The sequence below is a fragment of the Erinaceus europaeus genome, chromosome 7 (genome assembly GCF_950295315.1).
Source record: "Erinaceus europaeus chromosome 7, mEriEur2.1, whole genome shotgun sequence".
Classification (NCBI taxonomy): Eukaryota; Metazoa; Chordata; class Mammalia; order Eulipotyphla; family Erinaceidae; genus Erinaceus; species Erinaceus europaeus.
In genome coordinates, this window is record NC_080168.1 from 66,880,138 (window position 1) to 66,902,739 (window position 22,602).

Here is a 22,602-nt window from a genome sequence, read left to right on the forward strand (position 1 = left end):
ATCCTGAGGGAGCTGGAGGTGTACCTCTGAGCAGAGGAAGCTGGCAGCAGACAAAGACGGAGACTCTCACCACCTCAGCTGTGAGGGCTAAGACACCAAAGCTGGGAGGTGGTGGTATGGGTAAACCTTGGACTCCTAGGCTTGTGGTCCCGAGTTTGATTCCTGGTGAGACGTATGCCAGTGGTGCTTGGGCTCTGTCTCTTATAGTAAATCTTCCTGAAAAGTCCTCTAGACAAAGCAGGGAACAGGGGCAAACAGAGGCAGCTTGGGGTAGGGGGGACAGGGTGCTCTCACACACCCCGACCCAGGCCCAGCACCTGGGTTTCCAACGGGGGTTGTGAGGGGTGGCCAACAGCCCCTCTACTCCTGTGGTCTGCAGTGAGGAAGCCACCACGACTCACTGCCAAGTGGACACAGGGAGACACGGGGGAGGGTGAAGGGAGGATGCAGCAGGCCAGACCAAACCCGGGAAAAGGCCCAGAAGAGGGCTGGTTGCCCAAGCCCCAGGACCACCCCTCTCCCCGCCAGCTGGACCCCAACCAGTGCTTAACCAGCTGACTTTTCAGTAGCTGAAGCCCCACTTAGGCCCCTAGAGATCTCTCACTCCGGGGGGCTTTCTGGGCAGAGCCCACTAAGCAGCAGTCAGAGAACCTTCCGGAAGGCTAGCCTGGAGGGGCTTCAGGCCTCAGCTGCCAAGGATGGTGAAAGCACTCTGGGGTGGACCAGGCAGTGGTGCACCTGGTAGAGTGCACACGTGTGAGGACCCAGGTTCGAGTCCGTGCGTCCAACCTGTGGGGGTGGGGGGGAGCTTCATGAGCGATGAAGTAGGTCTACAAGTATGTATACAGGTATGCACCTGGTTAAGTGCACAAATCACCTAGCGCAAGTACCTGGGTTCGAGGCCCCGCCCCCCACCTCCATGGGGGATGTTTCACAAGTGGTGAGACAAGTCTGCAGGTGTCTCTCTGTCTCTCTCCCTCTCCATCTCCCCTTATCTTACCAATTTCTTTCTACTGGAGGAGGAAGAGGAGGAGTCGTCTTTCTATTGCTCTCCTCTATATTCCTTCCCCTCCCTACATCTCTCTGTCACATTCAAAAAGAAAAAAAGAAAGAAAAATAGAGAAAGAAAAGGAAAAATGGCCACTGGGAACAGTGGGTCTGTAGTACCAGCTGAGCCCTACAGATAATCCTGGTAGCAGTAAAAAAAAAAAAAAGAGGGAAGGGGACTGGGTGGTGTCCAAGGACCTGGGTTCAAGCCCCTGCTCCCCACCTGCAAGGAGGAAAGCTTCATGAGTGGTGAAGCAGATCTACAGGTGTCTCTCTGTTTCTCTCCCTCTCTATCTCCCCCTCCTCTCTCAATGTTTTATGTAATAAAAAATTGGGAAAATTAAAAAAAAAAAAGAAGGCTACTGAGAGCAGTCGACTTATCGTGAAGACACCAAGTCCCAGAAATAACCCTGGTGGAAGGGGGTAGGGAGAGAAGACAAGAGAAGTGAGGTCTGTGGGCTCACAGGGAGTCTGTGCTCACCGGGGCTGGGTGCTGCTACGGCGAAAGACTACTCCGGACAGGGGCTGAGGTGGAGGTCGAGGACCCCAGCAGCAGGCCCTCCTCCCAAAGCCAAGAGCCCAAGTCCCAGAGAGGCTCCCTGCCCCTCAAGACTGCAGACACATGGGCCCTGGATACAGAACGTGACAGAACAATAGACACCTGCACGGAAGAGTCTGCACAACCTTGGGATTTTATCAGGAGAACAGCAGGAGGCCCTGGGTCTGAACCCAGGCACCACATGGGGGCACTAAGGCAGCACCAGCGGGAGCTCCATGGATGGTGAAATGGTGCTGGGGTGTCTCTCCTCTCTCTCTGCAGTAGAGAGGTTTTTTTTTTTTTTTAAAAAAAAGTCAAGCTGGGAGCTGGGGGGTTGTGTTACAACATAAATGAAGTAGTGCACAGATGGCAACATCTGGGCCTGTAGTCTGCAGAGGAGGCAGGGAGAAATCAGCCTGTGTGCTGTTGGCAGGAAGCTCCTCACAAAACTAACACTAGTGACTGGGAGATAGCTCAACTGGTAGAGTGCACACTTCACCATAAACAGGGGCCTGGGTTCGAGCCTTAGCACCACATGGGAGCACCATGTAAGCACCAGGGGAAACTTCATGGATGGCAGAATAATACCGTTCTCTCTCTCTCTCTCTCTCTCTCTCTCTCTCTCTCTGTCTAAAATTCAAAGGAGAAATAATATCTGCTGGGAGTGGTGGACTTGTACCTGCATGAGGCTCTGCCAAGCCGAATAAGTAAATAAGGGCAGAAATTCCATGTGAGGGGATAGGTAGTGGTATACTTGGTTAAGTGTACATACCACCAAGCACAAGGACCTGGGTTCAAGCCCCTGCTCCCCACTATAGGGGGGATGTTTTACAAGTGGTGAGACAAGTCTGCTGGTGTCTCTCTGTCTCTCTCCCTCTCGATCTCCCCTTATCTGTGTCAGAGGAGGAAGAGGGGGAGAAGGGTGAGGAGGAAGAGGAATGGGTGGTAGAGCACCAGATTAAGCAAGGATCCTAGTTTAAGCCCCCAGCTCTCCACCTGCAGGGACGTCACTTCACAAGCAGTGAAGCAGGTCTGCAGGTGTCTTTCTCTCCCCCCTCTCTGTCTTCCCTTCTTCTCTCCATTTCTCTCTGTCCTATCCAATAAAATGGAAAAAAATGGAGCAGTGGATTTGAGCCCCAATGATAACCCTGGTGGAAAAAAAAATGAAATAAAAAAAAGAAGAAAGAAAAGAGAGATGGAGTTCTCAGGGCCTGGCATGCTGGGCAAGGCCTTTACAAGTGGCTTTCTGGTACAGATGCCCCCCCACCCCCAGACCAGGCTGGCCCCGTCTCAAGGATGGAGCAAGTCCAGGGCTCCTGTCCTGCTTGCACGAGGGAGCCAGGCCCTGGAAGCTCCACAGGGACTTGTGGATGAAGAACTCAGGTGGCTGCTGCCCTTAACAGCAGAATCTTGGAAGTCTGGAGGGCAGGGTGACTCCAGAACTGCCAACTCCCCAGAGCTCTGCCCTGGAGGCTCTCAGGAGGGAGGACATGGGGTCTCCTGTCCCTTCCCAAAGAACACTGCTCTCTGGCTTTTAACTGCTTTGGTGTGAGGTCCTAAAGTCAGAGTGTTCGCTTGCTACTCAACAAAAAAGCCTCGGGCACACCAGGTTGAGCACACACATTACCATCCACAGGATCTGGGTCTGAGCCCCACTCTTTACCTCAGGCAAAGAAAGAAGGAGGGAGGGGGAGAGACAGAGAGAGAGGACAGAAGGGGGAAATTGGCTACCAGGAGCAGTGGATTTGTTGTGTAGGCACAGAGCCCCAACTGTGATCCTGGTGGCAAAACAAACAAACAAAACAAAACAAGAACAGGTGGTGGTGCACCTGGATTAGGCTCACACATTACAGTGCGCAAGGACCCAGGTTCAAGCCCCTGGCACCCACTTGCAGAGGGAAAGCTTCAAAAGTGGTGAGGCAGGGCTGCAGGTGTCTGTTTCTCTCCCTCTCCCTCTCAATTTCCCTCTGTCCTCTCAAAATAGATAAATAGAACAGATTTCTCAAAATAAATAAGTAAAACAAGTTTTTGAAAAAGTCGGGTTTGCATTCCTGTCTCTCAGGGTGGTGGTGGGGAGTGTGTGGTTTGGGTGATGGGGAGAGATGAGGAGGGACCTGATCACATGTCCTGTCCCACCATAGCTAGGAGAGGCAGCAAGTGCCCACAAGCCCCATCCTCAGTGCACAGTGTGCCCCCAGGCCTGGGGATGGGGGGCTCTGGGGAGTCCCGCTGAGCCAGCCTGTGGCTCCCCCAGCACAGACCCCCACCCTAGCCGCTCCTTCAGACCCTCCAGGTGTCCCTGCCCTGCTGCCCAATCTCCCGCTGACCCTGGGCGGCAGGAGGGAGCAGGGGTCCCACTGCCCCGACACAGAAGAGAAGGGTGTAGGTGACCATGGTCAGGAGGGATGTGCAGAGCAGTCCCCAGGACACGTGTGTGTGTGTGTGTGTGTGTGTGTGTGTGTGTACATGCAGGCCAGCTCATCTACAGAATCTGTGTCCACTCCCAGGCCGTAATACTGCTGAGGGTGAAGGCCTGTGCCCTCCTGTCCCCATGCATCAGCCACTGGCTCTGGGGTGGGGGTGGCACTCAGCTGTCACCGGGCAGGGGACAGCGAGTAGGAGCACCCAGGCCTCACATAAGGGCGCCAGACCAGCCACAGGCAGAACCAGGCCCACAGGCAGACCCACCCCACTCTGCAGGAGTGCAAGAGCCTCCCTCTGCAGAGCCCGAGGGTACGAGCACCCCTGGTAATGGGCTGGGGAGGGGTAGAGAGGAAGCAAGGCCTGCAGGCCTCAGCATCAGGGCCTGCAGCCAACCCCCCACCCCCAGCAGGGTGCCGGCTCTCTTCCCTTCCTCTCACTGTCTCACTGAAAGGAAAGAATGAATGTGTCTGCAAAACACACAGGTGGGGCTGGGTGGTGCCGCACCCTGCCAAGTGCACACATTACAGTGTGCAAAGACCAGGTTTGAGCTCATTCTCCACCCGCGGGGGGAGGGGGGGGCTCCATGAGTGGTGAAGCAGGGCTGCAGGTGTCTCTCTTCCTGTCTCCCACCCCCTTCTTGATTTCTCTCCATTTCTGTTCCATCAAGTAAAAATAGAATTAAGAGAGAGAGAGAGAGAGAAAGGCAGCCAGGAATGGTAGATTGGTAGTTCCGGCACCAAGCCCAGAGGAAACCCTGGTGGTCTCTCCCCCCACCCCCATGCCTGGAATGTGTGTGAGTTACCTGGAGGAATGTACAGGCACCCAACATTGTCCTGGAAGAGGCAGCTTCCCTTTCTCGGATTTTAAAGATCAGCATTGGGATGCGCTGCTCCTGGACTAGATGAGCCTCCCAGGTCTTCTGTGAGAGTTCAGGGTTGAATAATTCAGGTGGAGGAGACAGCACGATGGTTCTGCAAACAGACTCTCCTGCCTGAGGCTCTAGGGCCCCAGGTCCCATCTCCAGCAGCACCATCAGCCAGAGCTCGGCAGGGCTTTGGTCTCTCTTTGTATCGTTCTCTCTGTATCTCTTTAACATATATATTAAAGAATAGGGCTGGGAAGATGACATAATGGTTCTGCAAACAGACTCTCCTGCCTGAGGCTCTAAGGCCCCAGGTCCCATCCCCAGCACCACTATCAGCCAGAGCTGAGCAGGGCTCTGGGTAATAAAAATAAATAAATAAAAGATTAGATGGAACACATCTCAAATTCCACAGATAACAAAGAGCTGAGCACACACTGTGACTGGAAAGGAGTTTATTTCCTGTGACTTGTTTTTCTCTGGCTCTTTCTCCTCCTCTCTTTCTTATAATAAAACTATGAGATCAGGAAAAGCCACCACCACGGGACAGCAGGGATGCCATGAGGGGCTGTGGGGTGTGTGTGTGGGGGCATGTGGGAGGCCATGTGGAGTCCCCTAGGGGACATCTCTCGGGCCCTGAGCGCCTGAGCATGGGAAGGGCTCCCCGCTGGTGGGACCTGGGCAGGCGGCTCTCCTGAGGGAAGGGCTGTAGGACTGCCACCAACATCCCCTCCAGCCTCTCACTCCTGTCAGAGAGCAGCTTGGAGGGCTGGGAGCTCTGCAAGCCCAGACTCCCTCCTGCTGCTCAGCCTGAAGGCCTCTGTGTTCCCCAGCGGCCAGGGGCAAGCCCTGGGAGGGAGGCGCCTGCACACTGGAGACCGGGCCCATGGCAGCCACACGCTTCCTCCCTCAGGCGGGCATCCAGGCTTCTGGGATGGAGGCCACTGCAGAGAGGGCCTGGCCCCCAGGAAGGGGACTCCAGCAGGCTCTGGGGAAGGAGTGGGCTGTAGAGAGGGATAGTCGGTGCTGTAGGAGCTTCCTGGGGCAGTGGAGACGAAGGGCACCCACAGGGCCGCTCTCCTCAGTCTTTGAGGGCATGGTAGGCCTTGGCAGTCCGGCTGTTGACAAAATCTGTCTTCTTGAACTGTGCCTGGGGAGTGAGCACACAGGTTGGTGGGAAGGACACGAGGCCCAGTGCCCTGGACAGGACAATATCCGGGGCCTGTGTTCCCCTCCACCCACCCCTACCTCCGTCCCCTCAGCTCCTCACCTTCTTGTAGGCCTGGTGCAGCTCTGTGTGCGCCCACAGTGAGTACAGCAGCACTGAGGCCGCCCTGCTGGCCTTGCTAGATGCCGGGCTGGGGGGGGGGGCGGGGGGAAGAGAGGCTCAGAGCTGCCAGGGGACAGGAGCTCAGAGCTGCCAGGAGACAGGGGACAGGAGCTCAGAGCTGCCAGGGGACAGGAGACCTTTTGTCTCTTGTGAGGCTGGGCTCTGTGTTTTTGTGGAGCACTCACTGGTCCTCGGTGCTGACCCTGGGCAGCCCCTGAGGCTGTGTGTGGCAGGGTGTGGGTGGACTGGGGGTACAGAGCACTCACTGGTCCTCAACGCTGATGGCCATGACCCTGGGCAGACCCCCGGTGCCCAACAGGTCCCGTGCACTCTGCAGGCTGTTCTGGACCAGGTTGTTGAGCGTGTAGCAGGCGGAAGCTGTGGTCTCCACCAGGAGCTCAGTGGTGGGTACAGAGTCAGGGAGGACAGACACCAGGTCCGGCAGGGTCTCCCTGGCTGCAATGGGAGTGGGTGAGGAAGGGGTCAGTATGGCTGGGCGTCAGAACCCAGAGGCCTCTGTGCATCTTACTTCTTTACAGAGAGACAGAAAGCAGAGATGAGAGAGTGAGAGGCCACAGCATGAAGCTTCCTTCACTGTGGTGGGTGCTGGGCTTGAACCCGGGTCAGCACATGAAAAAAGCAGCACACTATCCAGGTGAGTTATTATCTTTCATAGATCCACCTGGGTGCAGTTTTAAAGGAGCACAGCTGGGAGAGACAGCTCAGCAGCCAGAGCACATGCCCAGCCCAGTGAGGCCCGGGTTCGAGTCTCTACTGTGCACAGGAGCACCATGGATGGCACAGGGGCACCATGGATGGCACAGGGGAGACAGGCTGTGGAGTCCCTCCCTCTATACGCCTTTATCTCGCCCCCCTGCCCTCAGAAGCACATACAGGGGGAAAAAGAGCTGGGGAGGTCCCTCAGTTATGGTGACACATACATTCAGACCTGGGGGCCAGTCCCTGGTAAAACACAGACATACAGGCACACAGACACATGCACACAGACACACATACATGCACATAGAAACACAGAGACAGGGAGTCGGGTGGTAGCGCAGCGGGTTAAACGCACATGGCGCAAAGCGCAAGGACCCACGGAAGAACCCCGGTTCAAGCCCCTGGCTCCCCACCTGCAGGGGGAGTCGCTTCACAGGCGGTGAAGCAGGTCAGCAGGTGTCTGTCTTTCTCTCCCCCTCTCTGTCTTCCCCTCCTCTCTCGATTTCTCTCTGTCCTATCCAACAATGACGACATCAGCAATAACTACAACAACAAAACAACAAGGGCAACAAAAGGGAAAATAAATAATAATAAATAAATAAATAAAAGAAACAGAGACAAAGAGACACAGACAGTAGAGACATAGACACACACACACACACACACACACACACACACACATCTGGTTGGCAAACACTCAAATAAGAAGATAGTGCTCTGTGCTGAGTACTGAGGCCAATGCCAGCACTTGCTCTTTCTCTGATTTAGCAGTTCCCCTTTGGGGATTTGGCCTAAAGATTCCAACTGAGCATGGAGACTGTCCTCAGGGCATGTGTCCAGGTACAGGAGCCCAGAGACCCCAGGGGCAGGAGTGCCATGAGCTGAGCCCCCCCCCCAGCAGGCCCCCAGCTTCCTGCAGGGCTGCCCAGTGGCTGCCCCCCCCCCATTAGTCACAGCAGGGCGCAAAGGATCCCAAGGCATGCACAGGGCGGCGGTTACCCAGGCAAGCACACTGAGTCCTGTGGGGGGGGGCCTCACAGCCCCTCACTGTAGGCAAGGTGGGGCAGCACCATGGGCCTCCCCCACCCTGGCAGAGCCAGCCCCCAGGCTGCTCACACACCGATCTCACTCTGCAGCACTGGGTTCCTGGACAAGTTCCGCAGCAGGGACACAGCTGTCCTCCGCACACTGGGGTCCCCGAGGTGCAGCATCCTGCGGGCGTGCTGGAGCCCATTCTCCTTCTGCACCACCACCTGGGCCACGGCGGCCGGCATCTGGGGATGGGTGGGTGGGCAGCGTGAGCCAGCGCTGACGCTGAGGCTGACACAGCCGGGCTCACTGCTGCAAATCCTGTGTCTCAGAGACACAAGGCACAGATACAGAGGAAGAGACAGCAGCTGCCGGAGCCCACAGCCCTGCCCTGTGGCCTGGGCCCACACCCCGGTCTGTGCCAGCCAGGCTGTGTCCTAGTGACCTCTCCCCACCCCGTGTGTCCTGCTTTACTCAGAGGGGCTTGCAGCTGGGCTCCCGGGTTAAAAGGCTGCTCAGTGTTTTTTTAAAATATTTGTTTTATTCATTTATTATTGGATAGAGACAGACAGAAATTGACAGAAGAGGGGGAGATAGAGAGGGAGAGAGACAGAGAGACACCTGCAGCCTTGCTTCACCACTCATGAAGCTTCGCTCTGCAGGTGAGGACCAGGGGCTTAAACCTTGGTCCTTGTGCACTGTAATGTGTGCGCTTAACCAGGTGTGCCACTGCCTGGCTCCAATGCTCAGTATATATATATATATATATATATATATATATATATATATATATATATATATATTTTTTTTTTTTCTCTCTGATGGGACAGAGAGAAATTGGGAGGGGAGGGGAAGATAGAGAGGGAGAGAAATACAGACACACCTGCAGCCCTGCTTCCCCTCTAGGGCTCAAACCCTGAGACCTCCCATCCCTGCCCCTGCTCTGGGGTACTCAGGGGCCACACCCTGCCCTGAGGGACGCCTCCCATCCCTGCCTCTTCCCCTGCTCTGGGCTACTCACAGGGCTCATCCCCTGCCCTGAGGGACCCCTCCTGCCCCTGCCCCTGCCCCTCCCAGGGTACTCACAGGCCCGCTGCCTGCCGTGAGGTTCTGCAGGGCGCCCAAGGAGGCCTCCTGCGTGTAGCTGCGGCTGCTCTGGGCAATGAGGGACAGGTACATGCGGATGGTGATGGAGTGCCACAGCCACTCCACGCCCCGCGGGCTGCTCTTCTCCTCTGGCAGCGGCGGGTCCTGGAACTCCTGGGCCCGGGTGGGAGGGAGGACTGGTGAGGAGCTGAGGGACGGGGGACCCCACTAGGTATGGGGCCATGCCACAGACCCAACCCAGGGAAGTGGTATATGAGGCAGTGTGGGCACGGCGAGCTGCAGTGCCTTCTGGTGGGAACTGTTCCCCTGAACTCTCTTAGCACACCAGGTCACAAGAGGCAGGGCAGGGTGCACAAGGACCCAGGTTCAAGTCCCTGTCCCCATCTTAAGGGGAGACCCTTCACAAGCAGGGAAGCCATGGTGCAGGTCTCTCTCTCTGCCCCCACTCTCTTGATCTCTGGCTTTCTCTATCCAATAGCTAAAGGTATTATTTTTTTTTTTCATTTTTTAAAGACCTGTCACAGCACAGGAGAAGCCTGAGCACCAGGAAGCAAGTGGGGCCCTCAGGCCTGGGAGGCCACCCGCCGGCTGAGCTACCCCTGGCTGCCACTCCTATGGCCTGATGTGCAGACTGTGCTGGGCCAGCACAGAGGGAGCAAGGCAGGAACACGCTTGCTGGAGGAGAAACAGAAACTCGGACAGACGCATAACAAATACAAAGTTCAACACCCAACTTGGAGTGGGTGTGGGGTGCACTGCACCAAAGCTGGGGGTCTGGGGAGGGTGGAGGCTCTGGGTGGACTTTGGGGTCCTGGTGTAGAAGCTCTGCAGGCCCCTGTCACCGGATGGGGGACTGTTCTCCTATGCCAGCAGCTGCCCCGTAACCACCAGTTCCCCACTGCAAGGGTAAAGAGGGAAGACGGCAGAGGGCAGCTCAGTGGGCAGGGCATGGGCTGTACCAGCCAGGCAGCCCTGTTTGGAACCCAGGCACCAAGGGAAGCTCCAGGGCTGTGGGGTGTCTCTGTCTCTATGTCTCCCTCCCCCTCTTTCTCTCTCTCTTGCTTTCTGTGTGGAAAAGGGGGCCCAGCAGCTGTGAAATTGCACATGCAATGAAACAAATAAATAATTAAGTAAAGATAAAAGAGGGGGAAGAGGAGCACCCCAAATGGGAAGGTGTGGGGACCAGGAGTGAGCATACCGCATCCTGGCTGGCCTGGGCCCAGCCCCTGTACCTGTACACTCCACCCCTGCACCCTATACCTCGCACCCCGCACGCGTGACCCTTGGGCAGTACCTCCTTGGCCTTCCTGCTGCGGCCCCCGAAGCAGCCCACACTCCTGTCTTCAGGCTGGGGGCCTCGACTCTGTGCGCAGAAGCTGTGGGCGTGGGGCTCGGGCAGCTCCGCCTCCAGCTGGTACGACAGGTTGTGCAGCACACACACACAGTTCTCCGTGGCCTGGGGGGGGGGCACACATGAGACTCACAGGCCCGTGGCTATTCAATATATTGGGGGAGGGGACGGGCGGCAGGAGAGACAGAGGGGAGGAGAGACAAAGGGGGAGGGGCAGGGGGAGAGACAGAGGTGGGTGAGAGAGAAGAGACTAGAGAGAAGAGACTGAGAGAGAGAGGGAGGAGAAAAGGGGGAAAGACACACACACACAGAGTGAGCGAGAGAGAGAGAGAGAGAGAGAGAGAGGGAGAGAGAGAGAAGGGGTGCAAAAGAGATGGAAGAGAGAAGGGAGACAGAGAGATGGGAGAGAAGGGGGAGAGGGAAGAGACCGAGAAAGGGAGATGGAGAGAGAGGAAACCAGGAAAGAGCAAAGAGGATGATGGAGCAGGAGAGACAGCAGAGCACCTCTCCACCACCCCAGGCCCTCAGCATTGTCAAGTGGACACCCTGTGGAATGGGTTTGCACTCGAGGCCGGGACACTGCTGGGCACAGCCTACAGTGCGGAGGGTGCTCTGAGTGGCTCTGTGCTGGTGGCGGGTCAGTCACAAGGGGCAGGGGCAGGCTCACCCGGGACACTGGGGGGCTGGGGGCCAAGGGGGCACACCTTGTCGTCGGGCTGGTGGTCCGCCACGATGCCCCTGACGTAGTGCACTAGTGCGTCAATCAGCCCCTCACGGCTCCTCATCAGCTTCCTGCCCGCGGGGCCCGCGGAGCTCATGTTCCTGAGGGCACAGGGTCTGAGAACCTGGACATTGACCAACAGGCGGGGGTGGGGGGGACACCTGTGGCCTCGGACAACCCACAGCAGGAGGCCACTGCTCCTGGCTGGGCAGACCTGTCACCTCCCTGTCACCATGGTGAAGGGGACAGGGGTCCACATGCTGCTGTGAGGGCAGGTGAAAAGGGCAGGTGATGGACAGTTGACAGGGACAGGGACTGGGGCTGGTGACCAGGGTAGATACCATGGAGGTCAGCCCCAGCAGAGGCTCATCCCCACCTGGCTGCCCAGCTGAGCTCTGACCCAGGAGGTGCTGGGGCTCACCTTCCACAGCAATAAGTGGAGCATTGGAGGGAAGGTTTCTTTACAGACTCATCCAGACACCAGGAGACCCCAGGCCACACCTAGAGACCTCAGGCCACACCTGGAGAGACCCAGGTCACACCTGGAGACCCCAGGCCACACTTGGAGACCATAGGCCATACCTGGAGAGACCCAGGCCACACTTGAAGGGACCCAGGTCACACCTGGAGAGACCCCAGGCCACACCTGGAGAGACCCAGGCCACACCTAGAGATCCCAGGCCACATCTGGAGAGACCCCAGGCCATACCTGGAGAGACCCCAGGCCACACCCAGAGACCCTAGGCCACATCTGGAGAGACCCAGGCCACACCTGGAGACCCCAGGCCACACCTGGAGACCCCAGGCCACACCTGGAGAGACCCCAGGCCATACCTGGAGAGACCCCTGGCCATACCTGGACTTAGGCCACACCTGGAGAGACCCCAGGCCACACCTGGAGAGATTCAGGCCACACCACAATGACAGGCCCCACCAACAGGCTGGTGTGAGGGCACTAAACTGCCTGTTCCTAGAACACAGCTCCCAGTCTCTAAGGGCAGGTAGAGCAGCTGCTGAGTGGATGCTGTGGCATTTAAGGAGACCCCTGTGTGATTCCCTGATCCTGCAGGGCCTGGCCCAGTCAGCTTCTCCCACCCCCAGACGCTCCATCCCCACCCTACAGGCAGCGAATGGGCCATGTGCAAAGCCAAGATAAGCACCGCCTCCCCCCAAGCCCACACATGCCTCAGCCCCTAGATTCTTCTAGACCTTGGGGTCTAGGGGAGTGCGGCCCCGGCTCCTTGTCCACAGGAACTGAGGCTGGGGCTGTGTCCTGGCTGTCCCTGTGAGGGTTGGGGACGCCAGGAGGGCACAGCTCTCCAGTCTGCAGCCTGGAGCATCCCATCTGCCCATCTGTGTCCCCAGTCCCCGAGTCCCAGTCCAGCACCCACCCTATGCCTGAAGCTGTCCCTTACCTGCCCCGCCCACTGTCTGTTCTCACTGCCCAGGGCAGGTGGCAGTGCCCCCCACCCCACCTGCTCAGAGTCTGTCCTCACTACTAGGCAGGCGATGGTGTTGAAGGGCAGGCTGGCTGGTTATTTTGGGTGAGGAGAGTCACCAGGCCCCCATCACCGCCCGCTGCTGTCTGGCGTCTGGTATTATCCAGCCCCGACTCACCGAGAAGGGGCTAATCAGGCTTCCTGTCATTTGATCCTTGGTGACAGCGTGGGCTCTGCTCCCGCCTGACTTGGCCCGGGAATGGCAGTGATAAGGGGATGGAGATAGCCTACCCTCCACGACAGAGCCTGGCAGGGAGACTGCGGAGTGGCGCTGGGGGCGGCGGACAGCTCCATGTAAGGAGCTCAGCATGTGCACAGCCGGCCTCTCAGAGAGCAGGGCCATGACATGTTCACACTGCTGCTCACGCACAGTTCCCTCGAGGCCTCAAATGCTGAAGACCCCAAACATAAACCAGAGATCAGGGTATCAGACGGTGGTCTTAGGAAGAGGGAGGGGCTGGATGGTGGCACACTCTGCTGAGGGTACCTGTTCTTATGCTCAAGGACCTGGGGTTCCAGTCCCCACTCTCCACCTGCAGGGGGAACTCTTCATGTCTGCAGGTGTCTTTTTGTCTCTCTCCCTCTCTGTCTCCTCCTTCCCTCACAAGTTCTTTCTGTCCTGTCAAATAAAGAAGAAGAAGAAGAAGAAGGAGGAGGAGGAGGAGGAGGAGGAGGGGGAGAAAAAGGGTGGTCTGGGAAGTGGCACAATGGATAAGGCATTGAACTCTCAAGACTGAGGTCCTGAGTTCAATCCCTGGCAGTACATGTACCAGTGATGTCTGATTCTTTCTCTCTCTCCTATCATTTCTCATAAATAAATAAATAAAATCTTAAAAAAAAAAAAAAAAGGAAGGAAAAAATGGCCACAGGGAGTGGTGGATTTGTTGTGCAGGTGCCAAGCCACAGAGATAACCCTGGTAGCAATAAAATAATAGTAAAGACAAAGATAACAATGCTAATGATAGTGACAAGTGCAGGCAGATGTCTAGCAGAGGCATCCCTGCACTGGCCTACGTTTCTGCTGGGGTTGAGCTCAGAGCCTGGAACTGCAGGGGATTTCTGGGGAGCAGGGCAGGGCAGGGCAGGGTGTCCTCCTGTCTCTGGTCTGTGTGAGCAGGATGTGGGCTCCTTCAGGTGGTGGGATGGTGAGGAGCCCCATCCTTGCTGCCCCAGCAGCAAGGGGGATGGTGGTGTGTGCTGGGTGGGTGGGAGTGTTGACGCACACTCTGGGGAGACTTTGGGGAGATTCAAGATGGTGCCTCTGGGCCAACACTGGTCCCAAGAAATAATATCCCGTTAATAGATAAAAGTAAAAAAGAATTTAAAATCACCAAGGATAAATTAAAAAAGAAAAAAAAACCAGCAAAGACTGAAAGATAGTACATACCTTGCTGCATGTGAGGCCCTGAGTTCGAGCCCAGGAGCTGTGTTAGAACAAATCGAGTGCAGTGACTAGAGGTGACACTGTGGCCAGAGCTCTGGACTGAAAAGCCTGAGGCTCTGAGCTTGGTCCCTAGCATCACCTGTGTTTGTGTGAGGCTCTGCCACCCCCCCCCCACTGCCGCCCTCCCTGACTCCTTTTCTCAGGTCAATAAATACATTAAAGACAAAAGCAAAATACCCCCAAACTGTAGTGAGCGCAGGCTCCCGTCAAGGGCTAAGCACATGCTCATTGTGGGCACAAAACCCTGGGGGCTCCACCCTGGGGGACATAGTGCCTCTCAGGGTCCCAATTCATAGGCAGGGGACTGCCCAACCCCTCCCTCCCCCAGAAGGCCCATGGTGCCCGGGGAGGCTGCAGTGAGCCGTCCTTCTTGGACACCTGAGCAGCTCTGGCAGAGCCTCTGTGCAGTCTGGGGTGACCCAGATTCCACAGGGGTGCCTTGTCCTGCTCAAAGAGGCAGTGGGCTAGGACGGAATGGAGTGACAGCCTCAGTTGACCCACAAGAAAATCAAGATGCCAGGCTAGGTGGGTGCCGAGGCACCCCCAAATGCAGCCTAGGCCCAGGGGTCCTGTGCCTGGGGTGGAGGCTGAGGGTGAAGACAGAAGGGCCATGTGGGAATGGCTGGGTGTCACAGCTCCTGTGACAAGGGTCAAGAGTGATGGAACGCCAGGCTTGGGTGGGGCAGGATGAGGAGAGGACGGAGCCACAGATGAACCTTCTCTGATGCAGGGCCACGAGGCAGAGGGCAGCCCCACGAGCAGGGCCACAGTGGTGCTGCCTGACTGACCACCTGATTCTTGTCCAGTGGTCACCAAACAATGACCTCAGTCCCCGGATGTGGCTTATGAAAGAACCATTGTTCTGCACTGAAGATGGTATTTACCTAGTAACAGCCTTTGTATCTTTTGTTTCACTTTAATGATCTATTTACTATGAGATATAGTGAGAGGAGACAGAGGACAGAGAAAAAGGGAGTAGGAGGAGAGAGAGGGAGTGAGAGAGAGGGAGTGAGAGAGAGGGAGAGGGAGAGAGCAGGGGTAAGAGCACTGCAGAGTTCAGGTATGAGGTGGTGTTGGGGATTGAATCCAGGCCCCATGGGGCTGCAGGCCTGCACATTGGTGCTCTAAGAAGCTGAGTCATCTCCCTGGCCCTTAAGTATCTTGTCTGCAGCACCCAGAGGTGAAGTGTGGGCGGGAAACACCGCCTGTGGTCACGTGTGGACCCACATGGTGGGTGCCGACACCTCAGACACGGGTGGGAATGATGGACCAGCAGTCTGAGGGGCTGCATCTCCCTTCAGCTGCCTGAGAAGCGTCCAGCTTCTGTGGCCTCAGAAGTCCAAATCCCAGCCTGAAGCGCATGTGCTAGGCCTGTGTGGACAGCCTCTGGCAGGAAGAGCAGGGTGCTCTGACAGCTTGGGGCAGTAGGTCCTCCTTCACCATATATATATATATATATATATATATATATTACCAGAGCCCTGCTCAGCTCTGGCTGATGGTGGGGCTGGGAACTGAACCTGGGTCCTCAGAGCCTCAGGCAGGAGTGTCTCTTTGCAGGACCACTGTGCTGTCTTCCCTGCCCCAGTACCACTAATACTATTACTACTACTACCACTATTATTTTTCCCCCAGAAGCCTGGTGAGCTTGGGCTGATGGTGGTGCTGGGGATCTCAGAGCCCCAGGCAGGAGAATCTTTTTTGAAGAACCCCTGTGCTGTTTCCCCAGTCTTCCTCAGCCCATTTAAATTTATTTTTTAGATAGATAGATAAAGGGGGTGGCGAGAGGCAGCATGGGAGCTTCCCTCAGCGCAGTAGAGGCCGGGCTCACCCCAGGGCTGTGGGCATGGCAGGGCAGTGCACCATCCAGGGGAGATATCTCATGGGCCCTGGCGTTCCTTGAATGATCTGAAGCAGCAGGTCACATTCCTCTATTTCAAGCATCTGGCTTGTGGGCAGGTGAGATCCAGTGAGCCTTTTCCTGCCCTGTACTCAGAGTTGGGGGTGACTGGGCAGGGGAGAGTGGGGAGGTCTGAGGAGCCACAGACTTGGGGGACCCAGGGAGTCTGCAGGGGAGGGTGGAGAGGTCTAAGGAGCCCAAGACTCAGGGGCTCCAGGGGGTCTGTGGAAAACAAGTCAGGTGCCACAGTTCCTGTGTGCTGGGAGCTACAGGGCCAGAACTTGATGCATAGATTGTTGGAGGCAGCACAGGATGCAGGGGCAGCCTGGAGGCAGGGACACTGCGCTTGCACACGGGGATGAACGCTGGGGCAGGAGCACATGGCAGGGGCACAGGGGACACTAAGCACAGAGGATGGGTGTCAGGTTGTGTTGCGGGGGAGAGAGAAGAGACCAGGAACTTGTGGCGGAGCAGGAACACAAATCTTTATTCACACGGATGCCCCAGAATTGGGTGTGAGCACAGTGGTTCAGTCCACGTGGAGCTAGCAAAATGGCTGCCTCCCACTATGCCCACCAGCCCTTCTCTGGGTCGGGTCGCAGAAGAGAAAAGAGCAAAGAGAGCGAAAGCAGAAGCAGGAGAGGATTTTATGGGAGAATTCCAGAAGTGGCAAGTCGGGACGGGATTGGCTAGGAAAGGGGGTGGAGAGAGGCAAAAGGCATGTTGGGAAGGTGGAAGTGTCCTTAGTAGCTGTTGCAATGGTTTTAACTGAATTAGCAATACCCTGAGGGGATAACATGGTGGTGGGGATCTTTCAGTGAAAACAATGATTATGTAAGCAGAGCAGGGGGGCTGGCTTTAAGGACCAACATCTCCCCCTTCCTTTTTATCTAATGGCCATAGTATCAGGAATGTGGGTGCTTTGTAAGGCAGGGAGTCTGATAGGATGAGGGACACGTTTGGGGTTACTACTGCCCTCCTTGCTCAACCTCTCAATAGAGAGAGAGAGACAGGATAGACACACCCCTCAGGTTCAAGCCCTGCCAAGCTCAACCACATCCTCACAATATCCCGACACATGGATGCTGTGGGGGGAGTCTGGGTGAGGGGACACACCTGTGCTCCCACCTGGCCAATGGGACGCTGGCCCAGGTGTGATGTGTGTAGAGTTTAAGAGGAGAGGGATTTTCACACGGAGGGGCTTCTGGGAACTCCTCCAGGGCCCTCAGGTGACTGTCCTCAAGTGTTCTCTCCTCTGATTTAACTTCTGCATGACTTCCACCTCATAAAAGTAAAGGAGGGTTTGGAAATCACACACCTCTCACACGTGTTTCCCTGTAATTTTTTGAAGAGAATTCAAATTGGACCCGTGGGAAAGGAGCTGGGCAAAGGTCCCAGCTAGCCTCCCTCTCCCCCTTACAGAATGAACACATTACCCCAAAGGATGAAGGGCTGGCCACTAGCCTTTGAGCCCATTAAATACACCTGCTGGGCACTGTAGCTGTGGCACTACAGTACAACCTGCAGGCAGAGTTTCTCGGGGATAGGGACAATGAGGTGGTGACACTGGCTCAGGGCTCCACAGGCATCTCTGAGGATAGCCTGCTCAGTCACAGAGCTGCTCACACATGGCTCCTCCCAGGGTCTCCAGCTCTCCTTCCCCAAGGGGCAGCCAGCTCAGACCTCAGCACCTCCCTCTTCCTCTCTGTGGGCTTATCAACACGGGGGTGGGGAGTGGCTGTCTCAGCCTGGGGCCCTGCAGGCAGAGGTGAGTCCTCTGCCCTCCCCTCTGACACTTCAGGAATGTTCTGCTGGTTTGGCTCTGCAGCCTCTCCAGAGTGACAGGGCTGAGAGGGTGAGGCCATGACCTCCTGTTCTGCTCTGGGGAGAACTGGTTCTCTGGCATTCCAGGAGGCATTCCAACCTTGGCTTGAGGCTGAGCCTTTCCAGAAACCAGGCTCCCGCTGCTGCTCCTGGGCCCAGGTCTCCCCAGCCTTGGCAGGCTTTCTCCTCTCAGAGAAAAGGGGTGTGTCTGTGGGAGGGCTGGGAGACAGACAGCACAGGAGTTTTGCAAACAGACTTTCCTGCCTGAGGCTCCAAGGTCCCAGGTTCAATCCCCAGCACTAACATAACCCTGAGCTGAGTAGAGCTCTGGGAAAATTTAAAAAGAGTGTGTCTGAGAGACGTGTGTGTGTGTGTGTGTGTGTGTGTGTGTGTGTGTTCTATGTGTGAGAGACTTTGTGTATGTGTGAGTGTGCGTGTGAGTGTGAGGCTTTGCACACAAGGGTAACTTTCTTTTTAAAAAATTTTTTTTTTAATATTTATTTATTTTCCCTTTTGTTGCCCTTGTTGTTTTTTTCATTGTTGTAGTTATTATTGTTGTTGATGTTGTTGTTGTTGGATAGGACAGAGAGAAATGGAGAGAGGAGGGGAAGACAGAAAGGGGGAGAGAAAGACAGACACCTGCAGACCTGCTTCACCGCCTGTGAAGCGACTCCCCTGCAGGTGGGGAGCCGGGGGCTCGAACCGGGAGCCTTATGCTGGTCCTTGCGCTTGGCGCCACGTGCGCTTAACCCGCTGCGCTACCGCCCGACTCCCCAAGGGTAACTTTCTGACTGAGCTGTGGAGAAGCACACCTTACCCTCACTTTTGTTTCTGCCATGGACACAGCACAACTTCACCCCAGCCTGCTGATGTTGCTGTCAGGCCTCCCTTGAACAGGATTTGCAGGGCCTCATGCACACACTGGGCCTTACATCCTCCTTCCCGCTATCCTCCCCGAGCCAATGCAGGCCCTCACTTCAGGGCTGACATGGCTGAGCATCACTGGTGAGCCCTATCACCAACTGTAATGGGACAAGGTGGCGCCCTGGCCCCCAAGCTTCCCCCCTTCTCCACCATGAAGCCTGAAGACCCCAAGTTTCTTAGTGCAGCTCTGGGTACCTCCTCAGGCATGCTGCATGGACAAGCCTCTCGGCCGACTTGCATGCTCTGCTCCTCAGAGGGAGGAGGGACCCACCACCCCCAGGGCTGTTCATGGTGCTCCTAGCTTGCTGGGATCCAGTCTGGGGCCTTGTGCTCTGTCCTGTACCTCCCCCTGGTCCTTGAGCCCGGCTCCCTGAGCATGCACCTCTTACCAGATTCTGTCCACCCCCAACCCCCAGTTGACTGACTCAGAATTCCCTTCTCACACTGCACCATGGAGGACTTCTGGGACCTAGGTGGCAGCAGGGGCCTGCTGTAGACCCAACAAGAGGCGCAGCTTTGCCCCTCCCTGGGTTCAGCCTGGCCCCGTCCTAGGGAGCTGAGCCTCCACCCCACCCTGGAGGCAGCCCTGGAGGCTCCACTGTGCCTTCCCAGGCTGGGGGCCACCACATCCTCCCACCCAGCGGGGGTCCCCAGGCCCAGGTGGGGGCCAGCCCTACCTGAGGCAGCCTGTGACATTGTAGAAGATGTCCAGATCCAGGAGGCCAGTGGCCTTGGGGTAGTCTCCCTCCGGCCACCCTGAGTAGGGGATGACCACACTCTCCGTCAGTGTCAGCAGAGCCTCCGTGATCAGCAGGTTCTTGAGCCTGTCGCTGGAGGACAGGTTCCACAGCAGACCTGGGGATCAGGGTGGGGGGCTGGGGTCTCAAGGTCGACAGCAGACCTGGGATTGGGGGTGGGGAACTGGGGTCTCAGGGTCCACAGCAGACCTGGGGATCGGGGTGGGGGGCTGGGGTCTCAGGATCCATAGTAGACCTGGGGATGAGGGGGCTGGGGTCTCAGGGTCCACATCAGACCTGGGGATGGGGGTTCTGGGGTCTCAGGATCCACAGCAGACCGGGGGATGGGGGCTGGGAATCTGGGGTCTCAGGATCCACAGCAGACCTGGGGAACAGAGCTGAGAACTGGAGTCCCCTTCCTGCTGCCCACTGCCCAGAGAGAAACTCTTCTTCCTAACTACTGCCTGCAAACCAAACATCAGTCTGAATTGGTTTCTGGGGTGAAGTCTACCCTGGTTTTAAGGAGATCAGAGTCTGCCTTGGAGCTGGCTAGGATTCAGCCCCCTTACCCCCATCAGGGCAGGGCAGGTGGGGTGGGGCAGCTTTTGGGGTGGCTGGTTGGGTGCTGACAACATGCTTCAGAGCCAGCCTGCCAGGCTCCATTGACAGTGCTGGGGCTGTGGCCTGCTGTCACCCACAGACAATACCCCCCTTCCCCCAAGGGCAGAGACAGGAAGGGCTGGAGCTGGATAAAAGGATTCCCAGGCAGGTCTGAGCTGAGCTCTAGTTACCAGGCCAGAGAAAGTTGAAAAGAAAAGAGACAAAGAATGCTAGAAAGAGCTTTCTGTAGAAAGTAGGCGAGGAGCCCAAGTGAGCGTCCAGAGGCAGCTCAACAGTGGGGCCCCCACCTCCTCTTCCTGCACAGGCCCTGGGCAGGTGCTGGAGGAAGCACACCTCAACCAGCTGCTTCCTCCCTGCCTGCACAGCCAGCTCGCTCAGGGCCGGGAGGCCAGGCACTCTGCTCCTATTGCCTGGTGCTGTGCAGAGTCCTGAGTCCACAGCTGTGTGGGCAGGCAGGGGGACAGAGCCGGCCTGCCCCTAGGGACCTGGGACCACACAGACACCCCCCCCCACACACACACACAAAGCTCTTGTTCTCTCACAAATACAGGGGCTAGGCACTGACATACCCAGCAGAGTATACAAGCTACAAAGTCCTTGCAAGGACCCAGGCTAGAGTGCCTTCTGCCCCCCTGCAGAGGAAAAGCTTCACGAGTGGTGAGGCAGGGCTGCAGGTGTTTCTCTCCCTCTTTATCTCCCCTTCCCTCTCAATTTCTCTCTGTCCTGTTAAGTAAAATAAAATAAAAATAAAAGAAAGAACCCAACAATGGCTGCTGGAAGCAGTGGATGTGTAGTGCTGGCACCAAGCCCCAGAAATAACCCTGGTGGCAATAAACCAACAAAGACTCTGCTTCTCCCACACGCTAGAAATCTTTCCAGCTGTGTCATGTCTCAGTCGCTACTGAGTGGCTACTGTTCCTCCACCCTCTCTGGGGTAGCAGGGGCTGGCAGGCGGGTCCGAGCATGGACAGATTGGGAGACAAGTCAGGTGGTGTTTTCACAGACGTGACAGAGCAGTTGTGCAGGTAGGGGCCATCCTCTTTCCCTCCCCTTCTGCTTTCTTTGTGCAGATCCAGCAAGGACTGTGGAGGTGACACCACGAGAACTGGGTGCGGGGCTACCAGGCTTCCAGAATATTCTGGGCACCTGGGACAATGCTCTAGTAGGACTTGCATTCAGAATTAGTTTTAAGGATAAGTGGCCAAGGGGAGACAGTACAGAGGTGCACATGGGACCTACATGTGAGGCCTGCTCCATCCCAGTGAGCTCTGGTCCCAACTAACAAAAGAAGTAAAATGAGAATGGGGTCAAAGGTTTAGGGTTAGGGTTGCCACACACAGCCAGCCAGAGTGAGTCACTTGCTCTTCAGAGCAGGGGCGTCTGGATCAGGTCTTAGACAGCAGGCACCTCTCAGCTATGGGGAGGGGCACTGCCTGGACACAGATGGGGGGTTGGGGCCCTGCCTGGACACAGATGGGGGGTTGGGGCCCTGCCTGTACACAGATGGGGGCTCCAGGTTCTTCCTGGATGTGGATGGGGGCTTTGGGCCCTGCCTGGACACAGATGGGTGAGTTGGGCCCTGCCTGGACATGGATGGGGGCTCTGGGCCCTGCCTGGACACAGATTGGGGGGTTGTGGCCCTGCCTGTACACAGATGGGGGGTTGGGGCCCTGCCTGGACATGGATGGGGGCTCTGGGCCCTGCCTGTTCATGGCAGATGTGGTACCTGTGATCTGCTTCTTGGTCTCTAAGTCTCGGCTCAGCCTGAGCACTTGCAGCAGCCGGGGGATTCCCCCAAGGTCAGCCACTTCCAGCTTGTTGTCACTGTCCTCGAAGACCAGGTTGCGCAGCGCCCCGCTGGCCGCCCTCTGCACATCCTCACTCGCTGACTTCAGCAGCTGCAGCAGCCGGGGGATACCACGGAGCTGGTACACCTGCAGGGGGGCGTCATAGGGCTCTGGGTGACATACTCCCCCAGGCCAGCTGTGCCTTCCTAAGGCTAGCCATGCCCATTCCCCCAAGGCCTGCTGTGCCCACCCCCAAGGCCAGCCAAATCCACTAGCCAGAGCCCAGGGTGGACAGGGGCCTGCTGGCCAGAGTCACGATCTGGACACTCCTCTTGGGAGCCCAGGGGAGCCTGGGGAGGGGATGAGGGACAGTCAGTGAGTGAGAGCAGGGGCTCCGAGCCCGGAGCAGCACACAGAGCCAGGAAGATCTCTGGGGGAACGTGGGGTCCCAGCCCTCATACTCTGTGTTAACACCCCCCACTCCTGTCCCCCTCACCCCAGACATGGTGGTCCCCAGGCTCTGGGCTTCCTAGTCAGCCACCAGGGAGCAGGAGGCCTCTGAGGCCGAGGCCATCTAAATACTGAAAGCAGGTAGATGCTGCCTCACACTTGTGCGTACCCCAGCCCCAGTGATGCCGATGGAGGCAGAGAGTTCTCTGCCCAGTGTTGAGGGTTGAGCCTGTGTTCCCAGCTCAGAGACACTGGTTGCGGCTGCAGTGAGGTGACCCCTCCTGAAG

The 22,602-nt window shown here is 56.9% G+C and overlaps 1 protein-coding gene across 1 annotated transcript in view; it reads right to left on the reverse strand.

Annotated features, from left to right (window-relative positions):
- Positions 1-5,309: 5,309 nt before the first annotated feature.
- The window catches only part of PKP2 (plakophilin 2), a 36,198-nt gene continuing 18,905 nt past the window's right edge, over positions 5,310-22,602 (reverse strand). Inside the window, exons 5-13 of the mRNA XM_007531762.3 lie at positions 21,805-22,012; positions 19,398-19,575; positions 11,113-11,230; positions 10,352-10,513; positions 9,037-9,210; positions 8,042-8,195; positions 6,468-6,657; positions 6,142-6,229; positions 5,310-6,021 (exon numbers count right to left, since the gene is read on the reverse strand). Coding sequence (XP_007531824.1) covers positions 5,953-6,021; positions 6,142-6,229; positions 6,468-6,657; positions 8,042-8,195; positions 9,037-9,210; positions 10,352-10,513; positions 11,113-11,230; positions 19,398-19,575; positions 21,805-22,012 — 1,341 coding nt within the window. The 3' untranslated portion in view covers positions 5,310-5,952. The remainder of the gene's footprint in view (positions 6,022-6,141; positions 6,230-6,467; positions 6,658-8,041; positions 8,196-9,036; positions 9,211-10,351; positions 10,514-11,112; positions 11,231-19,397; positions 19,576-21,804; positions 22,013-22,602) is intronic.